A 23,773-nucleotide genomic window follows, 5' to 3' on the forward strand; every position below is an offset into this window, starting at 1 on the left:
TCCGGGAGAGAGCACAGGACAGGAAGGCCTGGCGTGCTATGGTCCATGGGGTCACGAAGAGTCGGACACGACTGAACAACAACAACAATTAACAACACTTAGGGAAAAATCTTTGCATCGGTTTTTCATTTTTATTAAAAAATACATATAAACTCTCAATAAAGCATAACATCAAAATACAACATACCATCTTAACATATAAAAATATTGTTATTATAAGGGAGAACATTCTAAAGATTTTTAGATCTTCATAGTTTAACAGGGAACAGCATTTCCTAAACATTTCTCATTATTAAAGATTTCAAGTCTTTAAAAGGAGAGCTTTCATCTAAACACCAAGGGTTTTTTTTACCCAGCTCTGAATAGGCTATTCAACTGACAGGTACACAGGCTTGGTAAAATTCAACATGGAAAAAAAGCAACCTCATTCCAAAACCAGATAATACTTACACCTTTTCTAAAATATTACTCCATTGTTAATATTATCTACTGTCCCATAAATTTGAACTCACAGCCTTAAAATTCCCGTAAGATTAAAATGGAGAAAGAATGCTTAGGGAGCAACCCTATGGCCCCTAGACAGCATCTGAGGGGCCACAGGATGTTTTAGATTCCTGGATCCAAGGTCGGAGAATCGGATTCCCCAGATCCAGAAATCCACGCTCCCTGCCCCCCGCCCCCAGCATGAAGAGAACTGCACTGGCTGCCTCTTCGAGGTCGCAAAAGCAGCCTTGGAGAGGAAGTAACGGGGGTGCTTCTCTGGGTGGGGAGGGGACTGGAGAGGCCAGCTCGTGCAGCGTCTCCAACCCCTTTCCAGCCCCCTTTCCCTCCCTCTCCACAGCGCCCCAGCTGGACAGGAGGAAAAGCCTATCTGGGGAAAATGCAGCCTGGGAAAAGCATTCTTCACTGGATGTCCGCAAGCCTCTGAGTTTGGAGGCTTGCGAGCATCAGGATAGGACTGCACCCTTAATCATATACCTTTCAGGCTAGATAAGATTAGTTCGGAATTATGTATTTGAGAAGAAAACGTCTAGCTCAAAATTCATTAATTAAACCTATGGGTATAAACTTTTCTAGACATCTATATATCAAGCTTTTAAAACATGTTTATACTTGTAATGGCCCCAGGAGTGTAACCAGGTTACCTGTAGTGTTAGAGGGGCCTAGAGATTCATAATGCTTTGCTTAGGTTCATTATTAGTGCAATTTCCTTGCTAGTGGACCTCTGAGCATGTGAGATGAATCAAAGGTCGATAGTAGCAGCCTCAGGGCCTAGTATGTGCCTGGGAAGTGAGGCTATGTTTATGCCATTCTGCAGGTGTCTGTGCTGAGAAAGCACCAATTGTTTTCCTTCTAAACAAGCACTGTTAGTCTATGCTGGGAACAAATGCTAATTAACGCTTGCTGCTGTCATGCTGCCTCACTGCTAACATGTATGGTATAAAACCCATTTTATCCCATGGCTCTGGGTTCAGAGAAGCTGTCTGATACAACCATTGGGTATGCCTGTGTGCTGACTGTACTCAATAAAGTATCTCCTTGTGAGTAAACCTGGATCTGATTTATGACTATCTTGGCACCTCTAAATTAAGAGTTCAAAGCCTACTGCAGGGGCAATACAATACTGTATATGTCTTTTTTGCTCATTAACTGACAACCAAAAACTTTAAGTAAATTTTTTACCTTGAATATTATTTTATAGCTCTTCATTACTCAAATAACTCTTTGACCCAACTGATAGAGGGAATGCTGAATTAAAACCCTATATTATATTTTATTTTATTTTATTATATTATATTTATGTATGTATTTGTTTCATTTCTATACTGCCCAATAGCCAAAGCTCTCTGGGCGGTTCACAAAAAGATACCATTAAGCTCATCCTGCCCATTATTCCGATATTCCTTATCCAGAATTCATTGTGAACCAGAGAGCTTCGGCTATTGGGTGGTATAGAAATGAAATGAAATAAATAAACCTGCTTGCATCTTTGTGTCTTCCCTGTATACTGTCATTATTTCTACTTATTCACACCTCCAAATTCTTAACGATGCATCATTAAGCATACAGAGTTGCTCTTCAATTACTCATTTATTTTATTTTTTATTAACATATTCATTGCTTTTCTGCCTACAAGAGCGCTCAAAGTGAAGTACTCAGCATTTCATAAAAAGGTATCTTGTTTCGCTTCGAGGGAGATGGGTGTCTTTCCTAGCAATTGCAAACAAGCTCTAAAGCAACTACTCTCTTAAAAGCTGTGGTACTCTGGAATTGAGAAGGGTATTAGTTATAGAAACATCATAGAGCAGCCTTTCCTAAGCTGGTGCCCCCAGATGTGCTGGCCTACAACTTCCAACATCCCCAGACAGCACAGCTAAGCACCAGGTTTGGAAGGCCATTCACAGGGAGTCCACTGATACTGACAAGTCATACGAAGAACAATTGTTTACTGATATTCTTAAAAAAAAAAACTTTTTTCTGGAGTACCAGTGCAACTGCGCTGCGTTTATATAATGCTTTCTGAATGTTTACACACATTATCTTGTGATGCTTATAACAACCCCGAGGTACTATCAGTCCCCATGCTGCAGGGGCGGGACACCAAGGCTGGGGGAGACTGGCTTGCCCAAGGCCCCCTGGTGGGTTCATAGCAGAGGTGAGATTCAAACAGAGACTTCCTGACTGGTGGCTCAGGGCTAACCTACAAGCTATGTTAAATGCATGGCATGTACGTGATCTGAACCATTTTACTTACTCTATTGCAGGGGTAGGGAACCTTTTTGGGCCATGGACACATTTGGCAATCTGGAAACTGACCTGGGCACCACCACAAAGGCTGCCATGGGAGGCATGCAAAGGACTAGTAACCCACGCTACGCATTTCATCAACACATTATGCATTTAACATAGCATGTAGTTTAAACCTCAGTCTCTTAGCCATTACATTAAAGTAGCTCTCAGTAGTGTAGAACTAGAAGTGTGTTACTTAGGGCTGCCTCTGTCATTACAATTTCATACACGCAAGCCGCGTTTTCAAAGCTGCATGCATGCTATACATGTAGGGGATGGTCACATAAGCTTGCTTTCCATGGTCTGATACTTGCACTGGGAAGCAGCACTACGTAGGCAGGTAGCACTGATTGAGGTCTCCTGTTACTGTTTGCCACTTACCTTTCAGTGCCTTTAGAAAGTGTTACCCTAGGATTTGATGGGGTCACTGTGCCGTTTGTATTTCCAGGTAGAGGTGTGGTGCGATTTAATATTTTATTTTGTGAATTTGGTCCTGGACGGTTGATCTGGGGAGGAAGACACAAAAGAAGTCATGCGCTGTGCCATTCCACAGTCCAGTGTGAGTAATAAAGCCAAACTTTGCCATGTCAGGTCCCCTTCTCATCCACAAGGGAGCACCAGCCTATGCAATTAATGGGTTCTCTCACCTGTTAGCTGAACTTTATCCCAGCTCTGCTTCAACAGCATCTATGAATAAGACTGCTTATCAGCTATGTAGGGCCTCTTCCAAGACGATTTCGCTTTCCCAAATAGGGACGTTAAGACGTGTATCTCAAAAGCAAATGCAAGCTGCCTTATGGATAGTCTTGCATCTAGTCCTATTCACACGTCATAGAATTGGAGGTGTACTTAGAGGCCTTCTAGTCCACCCCCCTGCTCAATGCAGTAAATCCAGAGCTAGAGCATCTCCAGCAGACAGCTGCCCAGCCTCTTCTTGAACAATTCCAGTAAGGGAGAGCTCCCACCCCAACCCCCTGCTAACTGATTCAATTGTCAAACTGCTCTAACCGTGAAAGACGTGTGTCCTAATGTTCAACTGAAACCTCCCCTCCTACCATTTCAGCCCATTAGATCTAGTCCTGTTTTAAGGGGCAGCAGAGGACAAGTCTTTGCCCTCTTCAGAGATTTGAAGAATGCTCTCATGTCCTCACCTGCTGCATCTTCTCTTCTCCAGGCTAAACATAGCTGGTTCCTCCAACTTTTCCTCCCCTCCTGCCCCTCAGTTTTGAAGCCAGGTAGGAGGGGCCACGCAAGATCCCTCTCTATATATGGTAGGTTGAGGAACAACAGGATACCAATAGCTGCTGAAGCCTCTGACAGCCCCATCAACATTTCAGACCACAATAAGCCAGACCTTTTAAATATACCAATTACTCATAATCAAATAAATTTGCTATGCATTGCAATAAGGTTTGCTACATTGGGCTCTTGCACCAGTTCCCAGGAACTGGGTCACTAGACAAATAGTTTAATTCCTTCTGTCTACACTAGAGTGTTGTAGCATGTGAAGCCTTACTTTTTTGGATAATTCTGTCTTCTGAAATGATATCACAGCATTAATCCGTCTGTCAAGCCTAGAGATTCTCTTCTGGAAGGAAAGAGAAAGAACTGGTTTGCATCAGACTGCAGGAGGGCTTCTGAAACGGAGGAGCAAAGATACAGGGCCAAAGGTTTCACTGGTTAGTTCAATTTGGTAAGTAAAAATCAGCTGCCTCCCTAGCAATCGCATATGGTCTCTCTTCTCCCCAGCCCCTGTGAGAGGTTCTCTCTCAGCCAGTCCTGCACTTTCTGTGCTCCAGGACCATCCCCTCTACTGCTCCACAGATTTTTTTCATTTCACTGCTCAAAGTCCTGCTTCCTTTTAGCAAGGTCCACTCTGAATTCTCTTCCCGCAGCTGCTCAGCCTTTAGACCGGGGGTAGGCAACCTGATGCCCACCAGATGTTTTGGGCTCCAACTGCCAGAATCCCTGATCACTGGCCTTGCTGCCTGGGACTTAAGGGAGTTGTAGTTGAAAACATTTGAGGGGCACCAGGTTGTCTATCCTTGCTAGACTCTACAATTACCCAACACTGTCACATCAATTTTATGCCAACTGCCAGCAGTCTCTTCTACCCTCTTTGCCCCTATGAATTATTTTTCCTTAAACACTTTGCTCTTCCTTTCCCCATACATTTGATTTTCCCTGACCCATTGTTTCCTATTGTCCCCCATTTCTTCAACCACCCTGTTCCTTGAACGCCCACCCCTTAGCTTCCAACTCTCCACACTTCTAAGCTATCTTGCCAGCCCAGGACCTTTTCCTGTGGCCTTCTTTCCTGCCAACAGCACCTCTTATTCAGGGCACTGCTTCAGTGGAATGAATAAAAGCAAGATTATTTAATGCACCAACTTAATTTAAAAAAAATCTAGCTCTAATTCATTTAGTTTCTGATCAAGCACCCATACTAAAAGACTGCTGTAAACAATATGAACATATCTATTTACAAGTATGTAGAGACTTAACACTATCTGGGGATATGATCCCAAACCTCTGACTGTGCAGCCCACATGCCTTTTTCTCTATTAAATGTATACCTGCTTAAAGGCGCAACTGTAAAATTAAGAATTACTGTTTGGCTCTTTTGCATACCTAGCAGGACACCAAGCAATATCACTTACTTGAAGATGAAGGTTAAAACTACACATGCATTTGCAAGTGCTTTAGTAATCTTTTGGGAATCTCCCCCTCATTTCAGTTACACCTAATGAAAATCTTTTGTTGTTGCTTTTAAATAATTGATGTGTTCATTCTACACAGCTCCCACATTCACTTTTTTTCATTTATTCAGTTTTTCAGCTTGCATCAAACCCGAAAGGAAGCTTACGATAAAGTTATTACTTCAAAGTAAAGTAAGAGCAAATAAAGTCACTTTACAGTTCCACCAGCAAAACAGCATTAAAATCAAATTATTTAGTAGTTTGAAATCCTTCAATGGCCAAATGCCTTTTCAAATAAGTATGTCATGACCATATGTGTAAATGTTCCCAGTGAAGGGGCCCAGTGGCCTTCCTTTGGGAGCAAGTTTAAGAGGAGAGACACCACCCCTGGGAAAGCCCTGCAACACCAGTGCCCGAGAAGAGGACAATACAAACAGAGGTGCTGCTCCTTATCCTGGCTCCTGCCACTGCTTGCTTCGAGAGTGCATGTGAGCAGGCAGTGACAGCAAGGAGCAGCAGCAGCATAGGCAGGGGGCTCTGGGGGTCATCAGTAGGCCTCCTGCTGACGTGTGGGTCTTGGAAGATGCCTGATGATTTTATTTTATTTATTTATTTCATTTCTATACCGCCCAATGGCCGAAGCTTTCTGGGCGGTTCACAAAAATTAAAACCAAACAGCACACAATAAAACAATATAAAATATATAGAACATTAAAACCACAATGCCAACCCCCGGCGCCAGGCCTGTAGAGATTGCATGGGAGAACTATTAGGCCCTAATAATAAAGCATGGTTACCCATAGATACACGCTTGTGGCCTATTATTTAACATCTTAATGCATAATGAATGATACACAAAGCTGTAAATGGAGTACTATCTTACTACAATTTTAATAGCTATTCCTTCATGCTTTCGTAGGCATTGTGTGCGATCAATTCGTTCATGTAAATGTTGGAGTTGGTGATCCAAATTTCCCATTGACGCATCCATCTGACTTTGAATAAAACACTTGACCTACAACAAGGAAAACACACAACCGTGCATACTTTAAATTGAGAAGCTCAAAACAATGGATACGTGGAGATTGTACTTAGCAGGAGAAAATGTCAACCCGCCCCCCACCCGCACTTTGAGCAAATTAACTAAATTTGAAGCACTGTGCTTTTTGCACTATAGTTGCACCAGACATCTTTTGCGTTTTGCTTTCCATATTCATTCTTTGTCTTTTATGCCTCATTGTTGCACTTGTAAGTGTAATACAATACCAACATGTGATACGGTCTCTCATTGGTACATTTTCTAGTCATTTGCATTCGTACATTAAGTTCACAAATCTCTCTTCTATATGTTCTTACCACCCCTTCTCTTGCTGACTCCAAATCTAGGTTCCATGTGCATTCAACACAGCTTCCAAAGAACCGTGCAACCAAGCTCCAGGCATCCCCTAAAGGGTTTTTGATCTTGTGTTTCTTGAAGAGTAACTATTTCCCTGTGCCACATGGAAAACCATTTTGGAAATGGTATGAGGATCTGTGGTTCAAATTGCCCCAAATCACACTGGGCAAGTGCAAGTCCTTGCAGCTTCCTACAGAAGCCCTTTGGATTTGAGTTAAAGACTTCTGCACAAGCAGACACCCTCGCCACTGACTTCTGCAGCAGCTCCACACATGTAAAGGGTTGAGTGTATGTAGCTGTTCCCTCCACATAAATAATTGGGGAAGTCCAAGGAAGGGTGGGGGGAAGGAAATGGAATCCTCACAATGCCGACTGTAGCAGCTACTCTGACAAATTGGGCAGCACTCCGAATTCTCTCCTCCTTGACCCTACCAGGGCATTTTAGCAATAGGTGTGTTCAAGTCATGAAGACACGGCCAGTGCTTTCTACACCGGTAGCTTCCAGTAGTGTAGCTACGTTAGTCTGTTGCAGTAAACACAAGTCTTGCAGAACCTTAAAGTCTTAACAAATTGATTATAGCGTTAATCTTTTAACAAAACTCTACTGTTACTCATCTTGAGCCTTTAGAATGGAGTGGATCAGACAGTCAAGTCAAGGAGCAGACTACACCCTCAACTAGAACTCAAAGACCCAGGGTGGGTAATCACACCAAGACTTATTTTGATGGAAGATTCCTGCCCCCAATTCATATAGCAACAGCACTGCAACATGCAGCATTACCTTTAGGCTTTTCCAGCCCCAGGAGGGCTTGAAGCAAGCTATCAAGACAAAAACGGCAGTAGTTATGCAAAGCTGAAATGAACAACTCAAACTACAAAAATATTTTAGTGCCACTTCTGACCAGCCTGACAGCACATTTAGGATGACCAGATCACCTCAAGACCCACATGCCATTCTCAGTCCCACTTTAATTATCTTTTAGCACTGCCACTAAGAGCAAATGCACCAGTAACACCACATTGCTCCATCAGACAACTACAGTGACTTACTGAAAAGCAAGCTTTTCTCTTTTAAATCAGGCAAAGCAACTTACCTTTCCCAACCCAGATGGTCTTTTATCTGGGCTTGTATCTTCTATAACTTCATCAGATATTTTGATGCGTTTGGAAAGGGCTTCTTCATTACTTTCTGAAATTCTCCTTTTCCTCCAAGCATCATCTTTGAGAAAAGGCAAAAAGACATTTCACCAAGGGATTTGGAAAACATCAGCAACACATCTCAGTGAAGCCCTATCAGTACTGAAATAAAGTTTCCCCTCCAGCTTTTGCGAAAGCTTTAAGTAATTTTAGCATCAAATTTAAAACAAACAAGAAACACCTCTCTGCCGCCCGCCTCCCTCCACCAAAGATTTAGCATTGTGCAAGAAGCACCCAAACTTTACAGTAGGCTGCAGTTTGCTAGTTCCCACTGAAATGAACAGGGCCTGTAATAATACAGTGTCTTCAGGACCAGAATATAGAAATGCCAAAATTATGCATTTTTGTCATTCACTTGCTTTAATGAACTGTACAGTGTTCCCCCCACCTCCCGAAAAAAGTAGTATCACACTCACCCCTGGGGTGACGCAGTGGGATGGAAGAACTGGAAGTTGCCACTATGTAGCAGCTTCTGGGATTTGAAACATCACAACAACCATTTAAGAACGTAAGAGCCCTGCTGTATCAGGCCAAAGGTTCATCTAGTCCAGCATTCTGTTCACAGGAGCCAACCAGCTGCCTGTGGGAACCTACAAGTAGGACATGAGTGCCATAGCACCTCCCCACTTGTGTTCCCCAGCAACTGGCATACAGAGGTATGCTGCCTCTCATATGGAAGCAACAGATAACCATCATGACTGGTTGCCACTGATACCTTTATCTTCCATGAGCTATAATCCAACACATATCCCTAATAGCAACAGGCATTGCAAACAGGAGGTGATGAAGGCAACACCTTGCACTGGAACAACAGGTGCAGGGGTGTTAAGTGAAAGTTAATTACAATATTCAGACTGCTGCCTCTCTGGATATAGTCATTTAAGTTTACTACATCTAAAAGTTGGACTCAGTGGTCTTGTAGGCCCCTTCCAACTTTACTATTCTATTCTATGAAAAATACTCTTAATACTCCATACATCTGATGGACTACAGTCCATGAAAGCTTATGTCAGAATAAATGTTTTAGTCTTTGAGGTGCCACAAGACACTCTGTTGTTTTTCCTGCAACGGACTAACAAGGCTACCCTCTAGAAATTGCATCTAAAGAGACTCAAGAAAGGTCATGCACGCTTACACATCTGTACTGCTGCCTGCAAAACAGGCACTGACTATGGTCATGAGCCTGCACAAACACTGCATGCACCACGGACTGTTTTAACTATATGACAGAAGGAGGGGCATGTCCCCTATCTCCTTAAACCCCCATATTACAATATCCAATGCTTAACATTTTAAAAGTAGGGAACTGAAGATGGGTTTTCCCAGGCCTAGGCTATCAGCCCTAACTATTACAGCTAGGCTACTTGGGTCTTCAGGTGGTAGGCCTTTTTTGCATTCAGACTTTTATTTCCATAGACCAGGTTAGACAGACACACATTCCAAAGATTTGTAAAATTGCTTGCAGCACTTAACCTCCCCACCACAAACCATTAGCTTCTTTACAGCAAGGGGAGCTCAACTTGACTCAGAAAAGACATTCTTAAGCTAAAATCCTATCAGCATTGTAGCTCTGATAAAAGGTTGTCATACATAAACTTGATACCAAATTATCATAAACAAGAGTCCATAGAGTTAGCAAGAGGATTCAGACCTAGCAAATATCCAAGTATTAAAGACTTTGATCTCCGCGAGGTCTCGTCAGCCAGGGTCTACTTTAAATACCAGGGTAGGCCTAGTTAACGACACTCTTCTGATCGCTGTTCTGGATCTGAACCTTTTGCCTGTACACACAGGGAACGCTTCAGAGGGCACCACTGCTCCTCCCTCTTGATTTGATGTCTCACCCTGGGTGAGATATCTGATCCCACCCCTCCTCAGAATCCTCTTGTTCTCCAGTTCCCACCATCTCAGGTAATAAATGAGGGGTGTGACATGATGCCTTATTTTGCAGCTGGGCAAGATCTGAAGTTACACTCCTCATTGTCATGTAATCAGTTGCCAAGTCAGGCTGCACCAGGTTCCCTGGCCTTGAGGTTTCCAACACAATACTGGAGTCTAAATCCTCCCTCTCTGATTTGGGATGAGACCCAGAATCCTTAGTGTTAAGGCCTTTTGTGATGCTTGGACCAGTCCTGACATTACACCACTCTGGCTCTCAACCATTTCCCCTTCCCTGTTCCTCCCCTGTAAAATACGTGGGTTCCAAAGAACCCCTGCATATGAGCTGGGACACTTTGGGTCTCCTTTTCCAACTGCATTCCTTCTGCTGCATCGAAGGCTCCTCTGGAAAGTCCCCCAAACTTCTGGGGTAGCTTAGAAGGTGGCGCAGAAGGAGCTGTAGTGGAAAATGGGGGTGGGATTCTAGTGGGGATAGATTCTTTAAAGGACTCTAGGATGAGATCCAAACATGTTTAATTCTTTAAAAAAATATAGCATATGCTTACCTGGCTTTACTGATGAATTAACAGTTTTCTTATGCAACTGGACGTTACCATCTTCCCTTTCCAATACTGGAATAGTTTGGTTGACAAGTGTTTCTTCTGTTGTTTCCATTACTAAATCTAAGGCTGGGATTGTGTTTGTGGGAGAGGTAACAGAAAACTGTTCTTTTGAATTGTCTAAGAGCTCGTTATTTGGTTCTGAATTCAAGTGTGCTTCCACTGGCTTAAGCAATGGGGAATTGGATTCCTTTTCATACCAGCTGTACAGTATATCCTGTAAAGCACCAGCATTCAAAAACTGTTTGACATCAGAGTTTGTAGTGCAAGTGTCACACGGATGATCTTTGGATACTTCTCGGTGATCATTATAAATGCAGATTTCGGAATTGACAACTAAATTAGCTACTGGTTCCTTTACTGTTTGGGGAGACAATTGTGTTTGTTTTGATCCAGGACTGCAGTCAAATTCTTTTGGAGAACTCGGATACAAGGAGTTTGTTTCAACCATTTTTACATGAACATGATTAACCTCACTGGAGGCACCATTTGCAGTCTTTTCTGCTCCTTGGGCACTCTTCATTTTGTTCAACATTTCCACTTGCTTTCGGCTGCTCGGAGTCATTGTTTTTCTGGCACGCAAGGGCTTTTTGATGTCCATGTTTGGATTCATTTTTGCACCCTAAAATTCAAAATTGCATCTTAAAGCTATGATCAACCATGTTTTTTCTTATAGTGCCAATTAAAGATCAAATCAGGCATTTTAAATTTACCAGAGAGCTGTTGCTTTAATTCATAGTCAGTTCAATATATCAGAGGCCAAACCTTGATTTTTATCAAGTTCCCTTTTGGTTGGTGTCTCACACCAATGCTGTAGTGGTGCTTGGGTTACAACGGTGAATTCTATTTGTAGTGGTTCTAGCTGTAAGAGAAGCTATAGTTGCAGAACCACTTAGTCAAAAACTGAAAATGGGGACAATATACATATTCTAGAATAAGACCACCCTGCAATTAAAGGAACATCTAAGATTGTAATTCTGAATACAGTTTACTGGGGAGTAAGCCCTACAAAACACAATGGGATCTACTTCTGAATATCTTTCCCAATATCCCAATTCAAGGCCATCTAGTCCAAACCTCTGATAATGGAGGAAAACCACCTCTACAGCATCCCTGACAGGTGGCCACTTGTTTAAAAACCACTAACAAAGGAGAGTCCCACACCTTCAAAGCAGTCAGTTCTACTGTCAAACAGCATGTACCCATAATTTCTGCATGGTCAGAAGGTCAGCTTAAGCAAAAAGAAAGATTTGAGAGCCTCCTTTGAAGGAAGTGTAAACAAAGGGCCAGTTCCCACGTCACAACAACCTATGGGTTGTTGAGGACAAGTGGGAGCAATCAAGCATCCAGCTTCCAGCATGCTCATAGGTTGTTAATCAAAAGTGGAAGCCCTGTCCACAGGTTACCCTGACATCCCAACCTGGACACTCTTGTTTAGGAGTTAAGCCATGATTTGTTGTTGGGTTGTTTAACTTTGAAACAACGTCACGACAGCAACTTACGAATGGGGCGATCGTAAGTTATTGATCAAAGTGAAAGAGAGTAACACGCCAAAGGCAGCATTCTCATTCCTTCTAAATTTCAGCAATCCACAGGTTAAATAACATGCCATTATGTTTGAAGTGGGTGAAAGTCTTGACCTCCCTATTTTATCCTCTGAGGCTTGTCAGCCAGACACCTAAGCAGCTGCTTGACCAGAAAGTTGTTTCCTCCAGCAGAAGAGATGAGGGATAAGAAGTGTCCTGCTTGGACCACCTGTCTCTCTGCTCTGACTCTACCAGCAAGAACATTCTTGTGCTTGCTGGTAGAGGCAGTTCCTACTCACTTGTGTCAACCGCCTGCATCTTCTCTTTGAGAAGACCTTATTTGCCCGTTTTTAAATCCATTTTAACTGTCCTTCACAGCATATTTTAGGGGAACAGGTCTGCAGGAACACCTCACCACATAAACAGTCTTTTGCATCTTAATTATTCCAAGTAGAACCAAACTACAGAATAGAAAAATCTAGTTCTACAAGGCTGTTACAGGAATAAATGAAAAAGAACATATAAAACAAGCCAAGGCTTTCGGAAGACCAACATAATAGCAATAAAGGCATCTTAACAGTCTTCTAAAATCAGGCATAGAGAAAATGAACTCTCAATAAGAGAACTCCAGTCCCTGACAACCGGACTGCCTTTTATATGTTTCAAACATCTTTAAACATGTCTAGTTGCTTATGTGCATGCTTATCCCTTGTGACAGATCTTGCCGTTGCCCTTGTTTCTTTGTACAAACTCCCTACCCCCTTGCTAAAAATGATTAATGACACAATTCCACATTATGCCACTTGTAGGTTACATGAGATATTTGTAGTACGTGGCTCACATGATACATGGCAAAATGTCTTTATAAGCATATTTAGGAAAGTGGAAGCCTACCAAATAATATGGAATGAAGGTCAGAATATTTTAATTTACCATTTAAATGGAGCACCAGACCATCTGCCACTGACTAAACAAACACCCTCCCCCCCCGATCTATCGAATATACACTACACATCCCCTTTTTCTTATAATTCCCTCCAAGTTCGATCAACTCCGGAGGACCCATCCAGTTCAAACTAATTCAACTTTGTCAGCATCCAAGGTGGTTAAAATAGATAATTTAAAAATAATAATTAAAACTGATTTTAATTTCCCAAAATTGTAAATACTAAGCTTCTCTTAAAGAATAATTTGGTTAATGTTAAATAATCTGAACATAAGCATGTTAGCCCTGCGGTCTGTATCTGAATCAATGGCCTGGTTCACACATCGCAAGGACCCTCTGTTTGTTCAACCATGGGTTGTTGAGAATGAAGTGGAAGCAAGGGAGCACGCTGGCTCCTGCCCCCCTGCTCCTGCTGAGCTAATCAACCCAGGGATGCTTCATCCCTGGATTTTTGCCTTGATATCCAAAACCAAAATTGTAGGTCTCTGGGGGAGGAACAACCTAGACTTGTAATCCAAGAACAAACTATGGGGTTACAAGTCTGGGTTGTTCTTCCCACAACATCATACAATTCCAGGGTCGAACACAATGGACAACAGCCCAGGCACAGAGTGTCCCTGGGCTGTTTAGTTCAGAGGGCAGGTGCCTAGGAGCCGGCATTCTCGCTTTCTCCCGCTCATTCACAGCTACAGAAGGTTTGTTTAAACTCTAGGTAGCCATGACAGGTGAAGTGGGCCAATGCCTTTAGCAGATACCTTGAGTTAAAGGAGGGCTTTCTGTGTAAATGAAGAACCAATCCAATCATTTCAAAAATACCTAGATTGCAACTGGATTGCCTGACATCTGTCATGGGTTAATCTCAATTCTCCCACTCTTTCCCCATCTCTACTGCTCTTGCCTGTTCTTTCCACACTTGCCACAAACTAGGGCACAATCCAGCTAAAGTTGAGCACTTCAACTCTCTTCCAATTCAATCAGAGATTCTGACAGGTGCTTAATTCCCTCCCACTGAAATCAATAGTACCTGAAATTGGTTAACCAACTAGATTGTGCCCTAGTCCCACCAATTTCAGTGGATCTTACTTACAAATTAAATCTGCATACCGTCTCACACAATTAGAAGGCTAACATTCAAGAGCATTCAAACGCCAAACGCTACATGTTATTTGGCACTGTGTCCTTGATCTGTTTCTCTTGCTGTTCTTCATGTCTGCAACTACCTCCCAGAATGCCTCTGTGTGTCCACCTCCCTTATTTTCTTCAAATCCTTCATCAAAATTTATATTTTCCCTGAAGCCTTTAGAACAACCCCCTGGACCAGGACCTGTGGCCCTCCGCCTAAATGCAAAAATATTCTGTATGTGATCAGTCCGGACCTGTGGTGACAGCAATCTGTCCCTTCCCACGCAGCACGCTGCCTGAGGAGAGAGAGAGAGAACGAATGAAGAGTGTGGCAGGAAGAGAAAAGGGGGTGACATATCCACTTTTAGCTCTGGCCCCACTCACTGTCAACATGTACCGCATGACAAATTTTTGTATCAAGTGCTGCATTCCCTCGCAGGTAAAGGCTGCCCACCCTTGCCTCAGAGCCAATACACCACTGCAACTAAGCCTGCAGCATATGTGCCTGAAATAATCAGATTCTCCCCGTTTACTCCTGTCAGTACTTCCCTTCTTTTCCTCTACTGTTTCCCTGGTTTTTATTTTTAAGTGGTAATCCCTGCAGGTCAGGGACCTATCTGCACATTACATGTAAAACATCATGTACATAGTTAGAACTATAAAATATTATTATTATTTCATAGTAAGCAGTAACGTTCTTCATTACCAACAGTACAGGGTAATTTACTTGGCTCAAAACCAAGTGCCAAGAGGAACAAGATAAAATGTTCACAGAATTTCCTTTTTTCCCTGCTCAAGAAAACAGCTACTAACACAAGGTGTCCTGCAAGGAATTCACTCCCCTGAAACCCCTGTTAGTTCAAATCCTAACAAGACACAGACACAGCATCATGGATGAGTTGGGCAATTAATTCCTGTATGGAGAATCCATTATCATCTAAGGGTGCAAAGCCTGACACCCTTGCTTTTAGTCACCAGAGATAACATAAGAAGAGCCATGCTGGATCAGACCAAGGGTCCATCTAGTCCAGCATTCTGTTCACACAGTGACCAACCAGCTGTCCACTGGGAACCCACAAGCAGGGCATGAGCGCAACGGCACCCTCCCACCCATGTTCCCCAGGAACTGGTGTACATAGGCTCACTGCCTCTGGTACTGGAGGTAGCACATAGCCACCAGGACTAGTAGCCATCAGGACTAGTAGCCATTGATAGCTTTTTCGTCCAGGAATGTGTCCAACCCCATTTTAAAACTATCCAAATTTGTGGCTATCGCTACATCCTGTAGTAATGAATTCCATAGTTTAACTATGCGCTGTGTGAAGAAGTCTTTTCTTTTGATCTGTCCTGAATCTCCCACTAATCAACTTCATAGGATGCCCCCACTGGGTTGTAGCATTTTAAGAGAGAAAGAAAAATGTCTCCCTATCCACATTCTCCACACTATGCAGAATTTTGTACACCTCTATCATGTCCCCCCTTACCCTCCTTTTTTCCAAGCTAAACAATCCCAGCTGTTGTAACCTTCTCTCACAGGGGAGATGCTCCAGCCTCTTGATCATTTTCGTTGCCCTTTTCTGCACTTTTTCCAGCTCTACAGCATCTTTTTTTAGGTGTGGTGACCAGAACTGTACACAGTATTTTAAGTGTGGTCGCACCACAGATTTGTATAAGGGCACTATGATGTTGGCAATTTTATTCTCAATTCTTTTTCTAATTATACTTAACATTGAGTTTGCCCTTATTTATTTATTTATTTGTTTTACAGCAGGCGCACACTGGGTCGACATTTTCATCGAGTTGTCCACAACCCCAAGATCTCTTTCTTGGTCCGTCACCGCTAGCTCAGACCCCATCAGGTTATACTTGAAGTTGGGATTTTCTGCCCCACTCATTTTACACGTGCTTCCATTGAACTGCATTTGCCATTTGGTTTGGAGAGATCCTTTTGGAGCTCCAATAATTTGGTGTCATCTGCAAAGTTGGCCACTTCACTGCTCACTCCTAATTCCAGATCGCCACCTTCTCCCCACATTCCTGCTCCCACTCATCATCTCTTAAAGACCACTGTGCTCACTCCCAGCAATGCCCTGTAGGGAAGCCACTGCCCCAGAGTTCCCCTTATCAAGATATGACTTGCCTGCCCATGAAAGCCAAAGAACCAGTTGCTGGGGCTGCCCTTTGCAGGGTCAAATGGTGGCCGCCTTTGAGCTACTTCTGGCTACTTGCTGACCTAAACCTCTTGTTACCTAGGAGATGAAGGATCTGGGTCCTTTGTTCAGCTATACTTGGGCATCCTAATGCTGTATTTTGAAGACATGGTGTGCAGTCTGAGAAATGCTATGTGAACACCCGCTCCCCCTGGGCTACTCGAACAAACCCCTGGACTTGAGCTGGGCTCTTCCCAAGCATAAGCACCACTGACAGTCTGCCCTAAGCTCTCCAGGGCATCAGCATCATTAAAGCCTCAATTTTGGGGTTCCCTAATCCTTGTTTTGTGAAACTGCTCTCCCAGAAACATTCAACATTTTGTACCTGGGATCATTTTCCAACCTCCTGACTGATTTCTTGCTTGTTTAAAGGAATTTATGAATCATTTATGAACAGGCTGAAAAGCATTGGTCCTAATATAGATCCCTGTGGGACCCCACTATTTACTTCTTTCCATTGGGAGAATTTACCATTTATTCCTACTCTCTGCTTTCTGTTCTTTAACCAGTTACTGATCAATAAGAGGACTTGTACTCTTATTCCATGACTGCTAAGTTTGCTCCAGAGTCTTTGGTGAGGGATTTTGTCAAAAGCCTTTTGGAAGTCCAAGTAAACAACATCAACCGGATCACCCCTTTCTACGTGTTTACTGACACTCTCAAAGAACTCTAAAAGGTTAGTGAGACAGACTTACCTATGCCGAAGCCATGTTGATTCTTTTTTAGCAGGGCTTGTCCTTCTATATGCTTACTAATTTTATCTTTAATAATGCCTTCAACCAATAGAGAAACTAGTGCTTATTTCTCACATTTATATCCTGTCCTCCCTTCAATTAATTCAGAATGATGGACATGGGGTTATACCATTTTATCTAAATGACCCTGTGAGGTAGGCTAATGCGAGAGAATAATTGCTCCAGGGTCATTGAGCAAGCTTCATGGCCGAGTGAGCATTTGAACCCAGGTCTCCCTGGTCCCACACAGTCCAGCATTCTAACTATTATGCCACACCAGACCTCATATAAGGAGCTCCAGGCATGTTAAACTGAGGTAACCTGTGTTTATTATCCTACTAGCAGCACTTCAAGGGCTTTATTTAATCATTAGCATACTGAACTGTACAGCCCAAGGCTCCAACCTTCTTCTTTCAAATAGGATTTCAAGAACATCAGAAGGGCTGTACTGGTCAGGCCAAAGGCCGATCGAGTTCAGCATTCTGTTCCCAGTGGCCAACCAGATGCCCAAAATGTTCCAGGTTAGGTTACCTGAACGAGTGTCTCCTCCCATATTTAACTATCCAGACATTAAGGGCATTGTTGGAAGCAATCCTACAGGTGCCCACATCAAATGGGGCAAGGCAGGTGGCTACTGAGAAGTCTTTTCAATGGTGGCACCCCATCTGTGGAATACCCTCCCAAGAGAGGTTCACTTGATGCCTACATTAAGGTATTTTTGTTGCCAAGTGAAGACCTTTTTTTTCCTCCCATTTTAAGAACTGGTTTTAGTAATTTTGGAAGTTAGCACTCTTTTATTTTACTGTTGATTTTACCTTTGTTTTATGTGCTGTAGCGTTTGCACTCTTTGCTGCTGGTTTTATTCACTGTTTGCATTTTAAGTTTTTTAAGTATTGCAGACTGGGTTATTGGGTGGCTTTAAAAGTGTAATAAAACAAACAAACCTCTGCCAGGAGTCACAGCGCTCAACTTCTTCCATTTCCTAATGTATTCTATTAAAATGTCAAGCTTGGCTATGCGGCCTGCTTTGATTAGTGGTTGGTCACTATGCCTGTTTTATTCCTGCCTATCTATACCTTCCTCCTATGTCAGTTATCCCCCCTCCTTCCTACTTTCCAGTAACCCCATAGATTAGGGTGGGCAGAAGGTACTTCTGGCTCTACTGGGTGATTTACAGTAGATCGGCAAGGATTTCTGAGCCCCAATAGTTTGAACAATAGCAGCAGCCAAATGACAATCTAATCCACCCTAAATTATACTGCAGAAATGAATAAAAGTTGAACCAGGACTGGATTTTCTTTTGTGGAAGGTCTGTGAGTTCCACTCAGTTCTGATACTCAAAACCATTCCCTAGGCTCAGAATTCCTAATTCGAGGTGTATGTCTTTTGCACCAAGCTTTGGATCTCAGGGTTCTAGTAAAAATAAAGTAGATCCAGCAAGCCTGAAGTTTACCCACCCTTCCTCTAGATTGCCACACCACTGTTTTGTTTTTGGTCTAGCTACAAGATTGACATATCTTCAAGATTGACACTCCTAGGTTCCTCTTTTGTAACTCTCCAGGCCCTTACTGTACATTGCTAACTTAAGTTAGGGCAAAATCTTATGCATGTTTAGATGGAAATAAGTCCTACAACTCCCAGCATCCCCCAACCAGCTATGCTAACCTAAACTCTACCAATGCTATGCTATGGGCCTTTAGTAGGGCTATGACTCATCCTATACATCTATATCCATAGCCAGTATCTATGCAAAGTCTGATGCATTAGGATGATTTGAGGCAGTGTTTCATCATAGGTGCTCCTGCATTTCTCCTCCTTTTAAAGATTCCTGTTTTGACCTCTCCACTGTAGAATACACGAGTCCCTAATAGCATTACACGCACAAGCAGAATGGCATGCATACAGTGACATTTCTGAATTCATATTTGCATTCGTCAACTAGAATCTAGTTACTAGACTAAACTTTGGATTCTGCCTACTTTGTTACAATATTTAGAAACTATGGAGGGGTAGCCTTGTTAGCATGAAGACAGACATTCTCAAGTGTGGAGGACATAGTACCAACCCAAATTCTCATTCTATGAGAGTAAACACGTTGGAGAAGTTGGAATACTGCAAATGTCAGTTGAAACCACTACTGCTGTGCTTTATACTGCATGCAAGTGATGCTAGGTGTGGCAGAAGAATTTTTAAAGATGGAAAGGTGGGGGGGAGGAGAGTATAGATACATAAAGCAGCTCACATCCTTTGCATATCAATGAAGAATCCTGTGGCAGCGCTTTAGAGAGCAATCCTATGGTCCCTGGATAAGGATTACCACCTCTAAGGTCAGAGACAGTGCTACAACACTAGGAGTCAGAGATCTGCCCCCCTCTCCCTCACAGCCAGCATGGAGACAATCGTGCCATCTCTTAGAGGTCGGAAAATTGACCTCAGAGAGAGGAAAAAGGAGGCATTCCGAGTGGGCAGGGAGGTGAGGAGACCGGAGAGGCCACGATACAGTCTCCTCCACCTCCTTCCCTCCCCTTCTCAAGCACCCTCGCTAGACAGGCTTAAAAGCCCATCTGGTGAAAAAAAGCAAAGATCAGAGGACAGGGAGGCAAAGTTCACCTCTGCTGCTCCTTCCACCCTGCCAGCTTCAGCCCTGCAGGGCACAGGACTCTCAGAAGCCTCAAAGTTTGGGGGCTTCTGAGTAGTGAGGGTGCAGTCCATAGCACTGCACCCTTAAAGTCTTAAGTCATTTTATTATGCTTGGAGCTTTCTGACATAGTTTCTGCCACATATAAGCCTATCAGTTTTTAAAATGCCACATGGGGCTCTGATGGCTTCACTACAATTTTTAGTCGTCACATGAAAAACCCGGTGGTGGGTTCAGTCCTGGCTGGAAAAACCTCACATCCTCAGGGACACATACCCAAGAACATTCAATACATGTGCATATAATATAAAGGCCATTCCACCTGGCTGCAGCAGACAGAAGAAGTGGGGAAGTGGTGCTCTTCCCTCCCTGAACGGTCTCTGCTCCAACTCATCATTACGGCCATGTTCAGATGTCACAGTAGCCCATGATGGTTTAATAAGCTACTCACAGTAGCTTATTTGCGAATTAGTCCATGATCCCCCAACATACGAAGGGGCTAATGAGTTATTGTGAGTAGTTTATTAAGCTTCTGTGTGTAATCTGCCTCACCCCCAACCCTTCTGCAGTCCTCCTGCCCAAGCATTGCTGCTGTTTTGCATCTGCAGCCCTGGATGTTTGCAGTCCAGGCACTGATCCAACAGCCAAACCCGGTGCGATCGCTCACCAAGGAGTGGAGATTCCAAGCACACCAAAAACGGGTTTGTGGCTTTAAAGGCTGGATCCAGAGAAAACTTGACACGCAGTCTCCCGCACTGAGCACACATCCAATTTACCAGTCAAACCCAGTGTCATCACTCACCCAGCAGCAAAGATCCCAAGTGCACAAAAAGGGGTTTGTGGCAATAAAAGCTTGGGGGTTTGCAGGATCAGGAGAAAACTTCATACATGCCTTCCCCCACTGAAGAAGCACCTGATCCAACCAAGAAACCCCATGCAATTACCCCAGAAGAATGAAAATCCAAAGTGCACAGAAAAGGGGGTGGTGACTGTAAAAAACTTGGGGGTTTGAAAGATTGCTCATTCAGTAAAGCAACATGGCACCTTCCTGCAAAAGCAGAACTGTGCAAAAGTTAACACGGGGGAAAAAAAGAACAGAGGCAACTGAGGAAAATAGTGAAAAATGGGGGAATCAGGGGAAAAACATGCTTACTTTTTGCCCCATCACAGCAAACTGTCAGGGAGTCTACATTAAATAGAGAACTCCCACAAAAAACAGAGCAAGCTGAGCCACTCTTGCCGCACAACTCTGTAGGCAGGCAAAATAACCCATGGTGCCCAACAGACATGTTAACCAACATAGGGTTAAATAACCCCTACTGCATCGTGGGTCAAAAAACTCCTGACATATGACATGATATCCCACAATGAGTTAAATAACCCGTTGTAGGTTATCGTGACATCCAAACCCAGTCTATGTCACTTTAAGCTGGTCCCCACATTTGCTTCTCCCCCCCCCCATCCCCCTTTCCATTTGTATCAAGCCTATTTGGTTGTAAGACAGTAGGTAGGGATGGTCATTTTTCTTAATCCCGTTCAGCACCTCAAAATGTCAGGTGTTTTATAAATAAGAATATTTATATGCATTTAGAAATTAGTGTCTTCAGGCGCCAACTGAAGACCTTTTGGGTTTACATGACTGCCTTTTAAGTGACTTTGGATTTGCAGTTTTGTTGGCCGACTCCAGATTTGAAATTATTTGTCATGACTGGTGTTTCACTTCTTTCTTTGGTTTTATAATGTAGGTTAAAATTCATGTTTTTATGGAAAACTGTTAATTACCTTGGAGGCTCCCTCATGAAGTGAAAAGACATGATAAAAACATGTCTTTTCGCAGTGATTACTCGAAGCCAGCATGGATTTGTCAAGAACAAATCCTGCCAGACGAATCTGATCTCATTTTTTGATCAGGCAACCTCCCTTGTGGACCATGGGAATGCTGTAGACATCATGTACCTCGACTTCAGCAAAGCTTTCGACAAAGTGCCCCGTGATATCCTGATGACCAAACTAGCTCAAAGTGGGCTAGATGAAACAACGATCCGGTGGATCCACAGTTGGCTACAGAATCGGACTCAAAGAGTGCTTCTCAATGGGACCTTCTCAAACTGGGGAGAGGTAACGAGTGGGGTAGCGCAGGGCTCAGTCCTGGGCCCAGTGCTCTTCAAGATTGTTATTCATGACTTGGAGGAGGAGGTGCAGGGAATGCTGATCAAATGTGCAGATGACACAAAATTGGGTGGGATAGCTAATACTTGGAAGACAGAAACAAAAAGGTAAGTGATCTGGATAGACTGGAGTGCTGGGCAGAAATCAACAGAATGACATTTAATAGGGATCAATGCCAAGTTCTGCACTTAGGAAAAAGAAACCAAAGGCACAGTTACAAGATGGGGGATACGTGGCTCAACCACACTACAAGCGAGAAGGAACTTGGAATTGTAGATCACAAGCTGAATATGAGCCAACAATGCGATGTGGCTGCAAAAAAGGCAAAAACTATTTCGGGCTGCATTAATCAAAGCATAGCTTCCAAATCCCGGGAAATACTAGTTCCCCTCTACTCAGCACTGGTTAGGCCTCACCTAGAGTACTGTGTCCAGTTCTGGGCACCACACTTTAAGAAGGATGCAGACAAACTGGAGAGGGTTCAGAGGAGGGCAACAAAGATGATCAGGGGACTGGAAACAAAGCCCTATGAGGAGAGACTGAAAGAACTGGGCATGTTGAGCCTTGAGAAGAGAAGACTGAGGGGAGATAGGATAGCGCTCTTCAAGTACTTGAAAGGCTGTCACAGAGAGGAAGGCCAGGATCTCTTCTTGATCATCCCAGAGTGGAGGACACGGAATAATGGGCTCAAGTGACAGGAAGCCAGATTCCGGCTGAACATCAGGAAAAACTTCCTGACTGTTAGAGCAATACGACAATGGAACCCATTCGCTAGGGAGGTGGTGGGCTCTCCCACACTGGAGGCATTCAAGACGAGGCTGGACAGCCATCTGTCGGGGATGCTCTGACTTGGATTCCTGCACTGAGCAGTGGGTTGGACTCAATGGTCTTGTAGGCCCCTTCCAACCCTACTATTCTATAAGAGGTCTTGCTGGGATAAACTCAGCCTGACTGACTCCTGGCTTTGAGCACACCTTTTCTGCACTCCCATGTCCAGTGGATTCCGCTTAGTAAAGCCTTGAATTGGCCAAGCAGTTTCTTCCTTTTACCCTGACACCTCACACTTCCTTCCCGTGTTTTGAACAGAGCATAAGGAATGAAAAGTGTTAGTTAAGGGAATTTCCCACGTTTTGATACTACCTGAAATTTGTTTGCTCGAGTGTTTATATTCGGTTAAAAAAACAATTTAATATAAATAAAGCGACACACTTTAGCTTTGACGCTACAACAAAGAATGGCAGCCAAGATCAGCATAAACTTGCCCTTGTAGCCACACAGCGGGAGCAATCCTTTGGCCGCTAGTCAGCAGCTAGATGGCAATAGGATAGGTTGGTTCCCTGAGAACCGACCTCCACCCCCTCCTGTGCTGCCTCATAGGCAGCACGGAAAGGTCCTGCACTCTGAAGAGGAGCGCCGAGCAGCAAAAACGGGGGGTTCCTGGGGGTGGGGAAGTCAGAAATGCTGGTATGACACATCCTATGAGTTATCCAGCCACCACTTCCCGTGCTCCGAGGGTCCCATGGCTAGCCATAAATGCAGGGCAGATCCCAGGACGATCCCCTCTGTGCTTCCCCTGCCCTGCACTGAATAGGCGGTCGCCTCTGAGTTCGGAGGTGGCCACCTACCCTGATTGGATTGTGCCCTGAGTTCCATGAAATCTGGGGGGCAAGCTAGTATTAGGTCTCGTATACCCAAGGGATTTAGAGGCCCAAGTTGAAAAATTACAAAATGGTGGCTAATTATAATTTACTTTGGGCAACAATACAAAAGCTGTACAAATTATGTTATTAAGCCAAGTGTGCTAATCACAGAGCATTAAATGACATACTTGGTTGTATAAACTAACCT

At 43.5% G+C, this 23,773-nt stretch overlaps 1 protein-coding gene across 5 annotated transcripts in view; it reads right to left on the minus strand.

Annotated features, from left to right (window-relative positions):
• The window catches only part of ATF7IP2 (activating transcription factor 7 interacting protein 2), a 38,098-nt gene that overhangs the window by 12,971 nt on the left and 1,354 nt on the right, over positions 1-23,773 (minus strand). For 4 of the 5 annotated variants that reach the window (XM_084818112.1, XM_084818111.1, XM_084818113.1 and 1 more), the window contains exons 2-6: positions 10,527-11,202; positions 7,980-8,104; positions 6,373-6,504; positions 4,307-4,378; positions 3,172-3,296 (exon numbers count right to left, since the gene is read on the minus strand). In XM_084818112.1, the coding sequence (XP_084674238.1) occupies positions 3,172-3,296; positions 4,307-4,378; positions 6,373-6,504; positions 7,980-8,104; positions 10,527-11,193 (1,121 nt within the window). In that variant the 5' untranslated portion in view covers positions 11,194-11,202. The remainder of the gene's footprint in view (positions 1-3,171; positions 3,297-4,306; positions 4,379-6,372; positions 6,505-7,979; positions 8,105-10,526; positions 11,203-23,773) is intronic. The other variant, XM_084818114.1, reaches the window with a different exon arrangement.

Source organism: Heloderma suspectum, chromosome 12 (assembly GCF_057233095.1).
Source record: "Heloderma suspectum isolate Gila_16-S chromosome 12, 16-S_ref, whole genome shotgun sequence".
In the NCBI taxonomy this organism is placed as follows: domain Eukaryota; kingdom Metazoa; phylum Chordata; class Lepidosauria; order Squamata; family Helodermatidae; genus Heloderma; species Heloderma suspectum.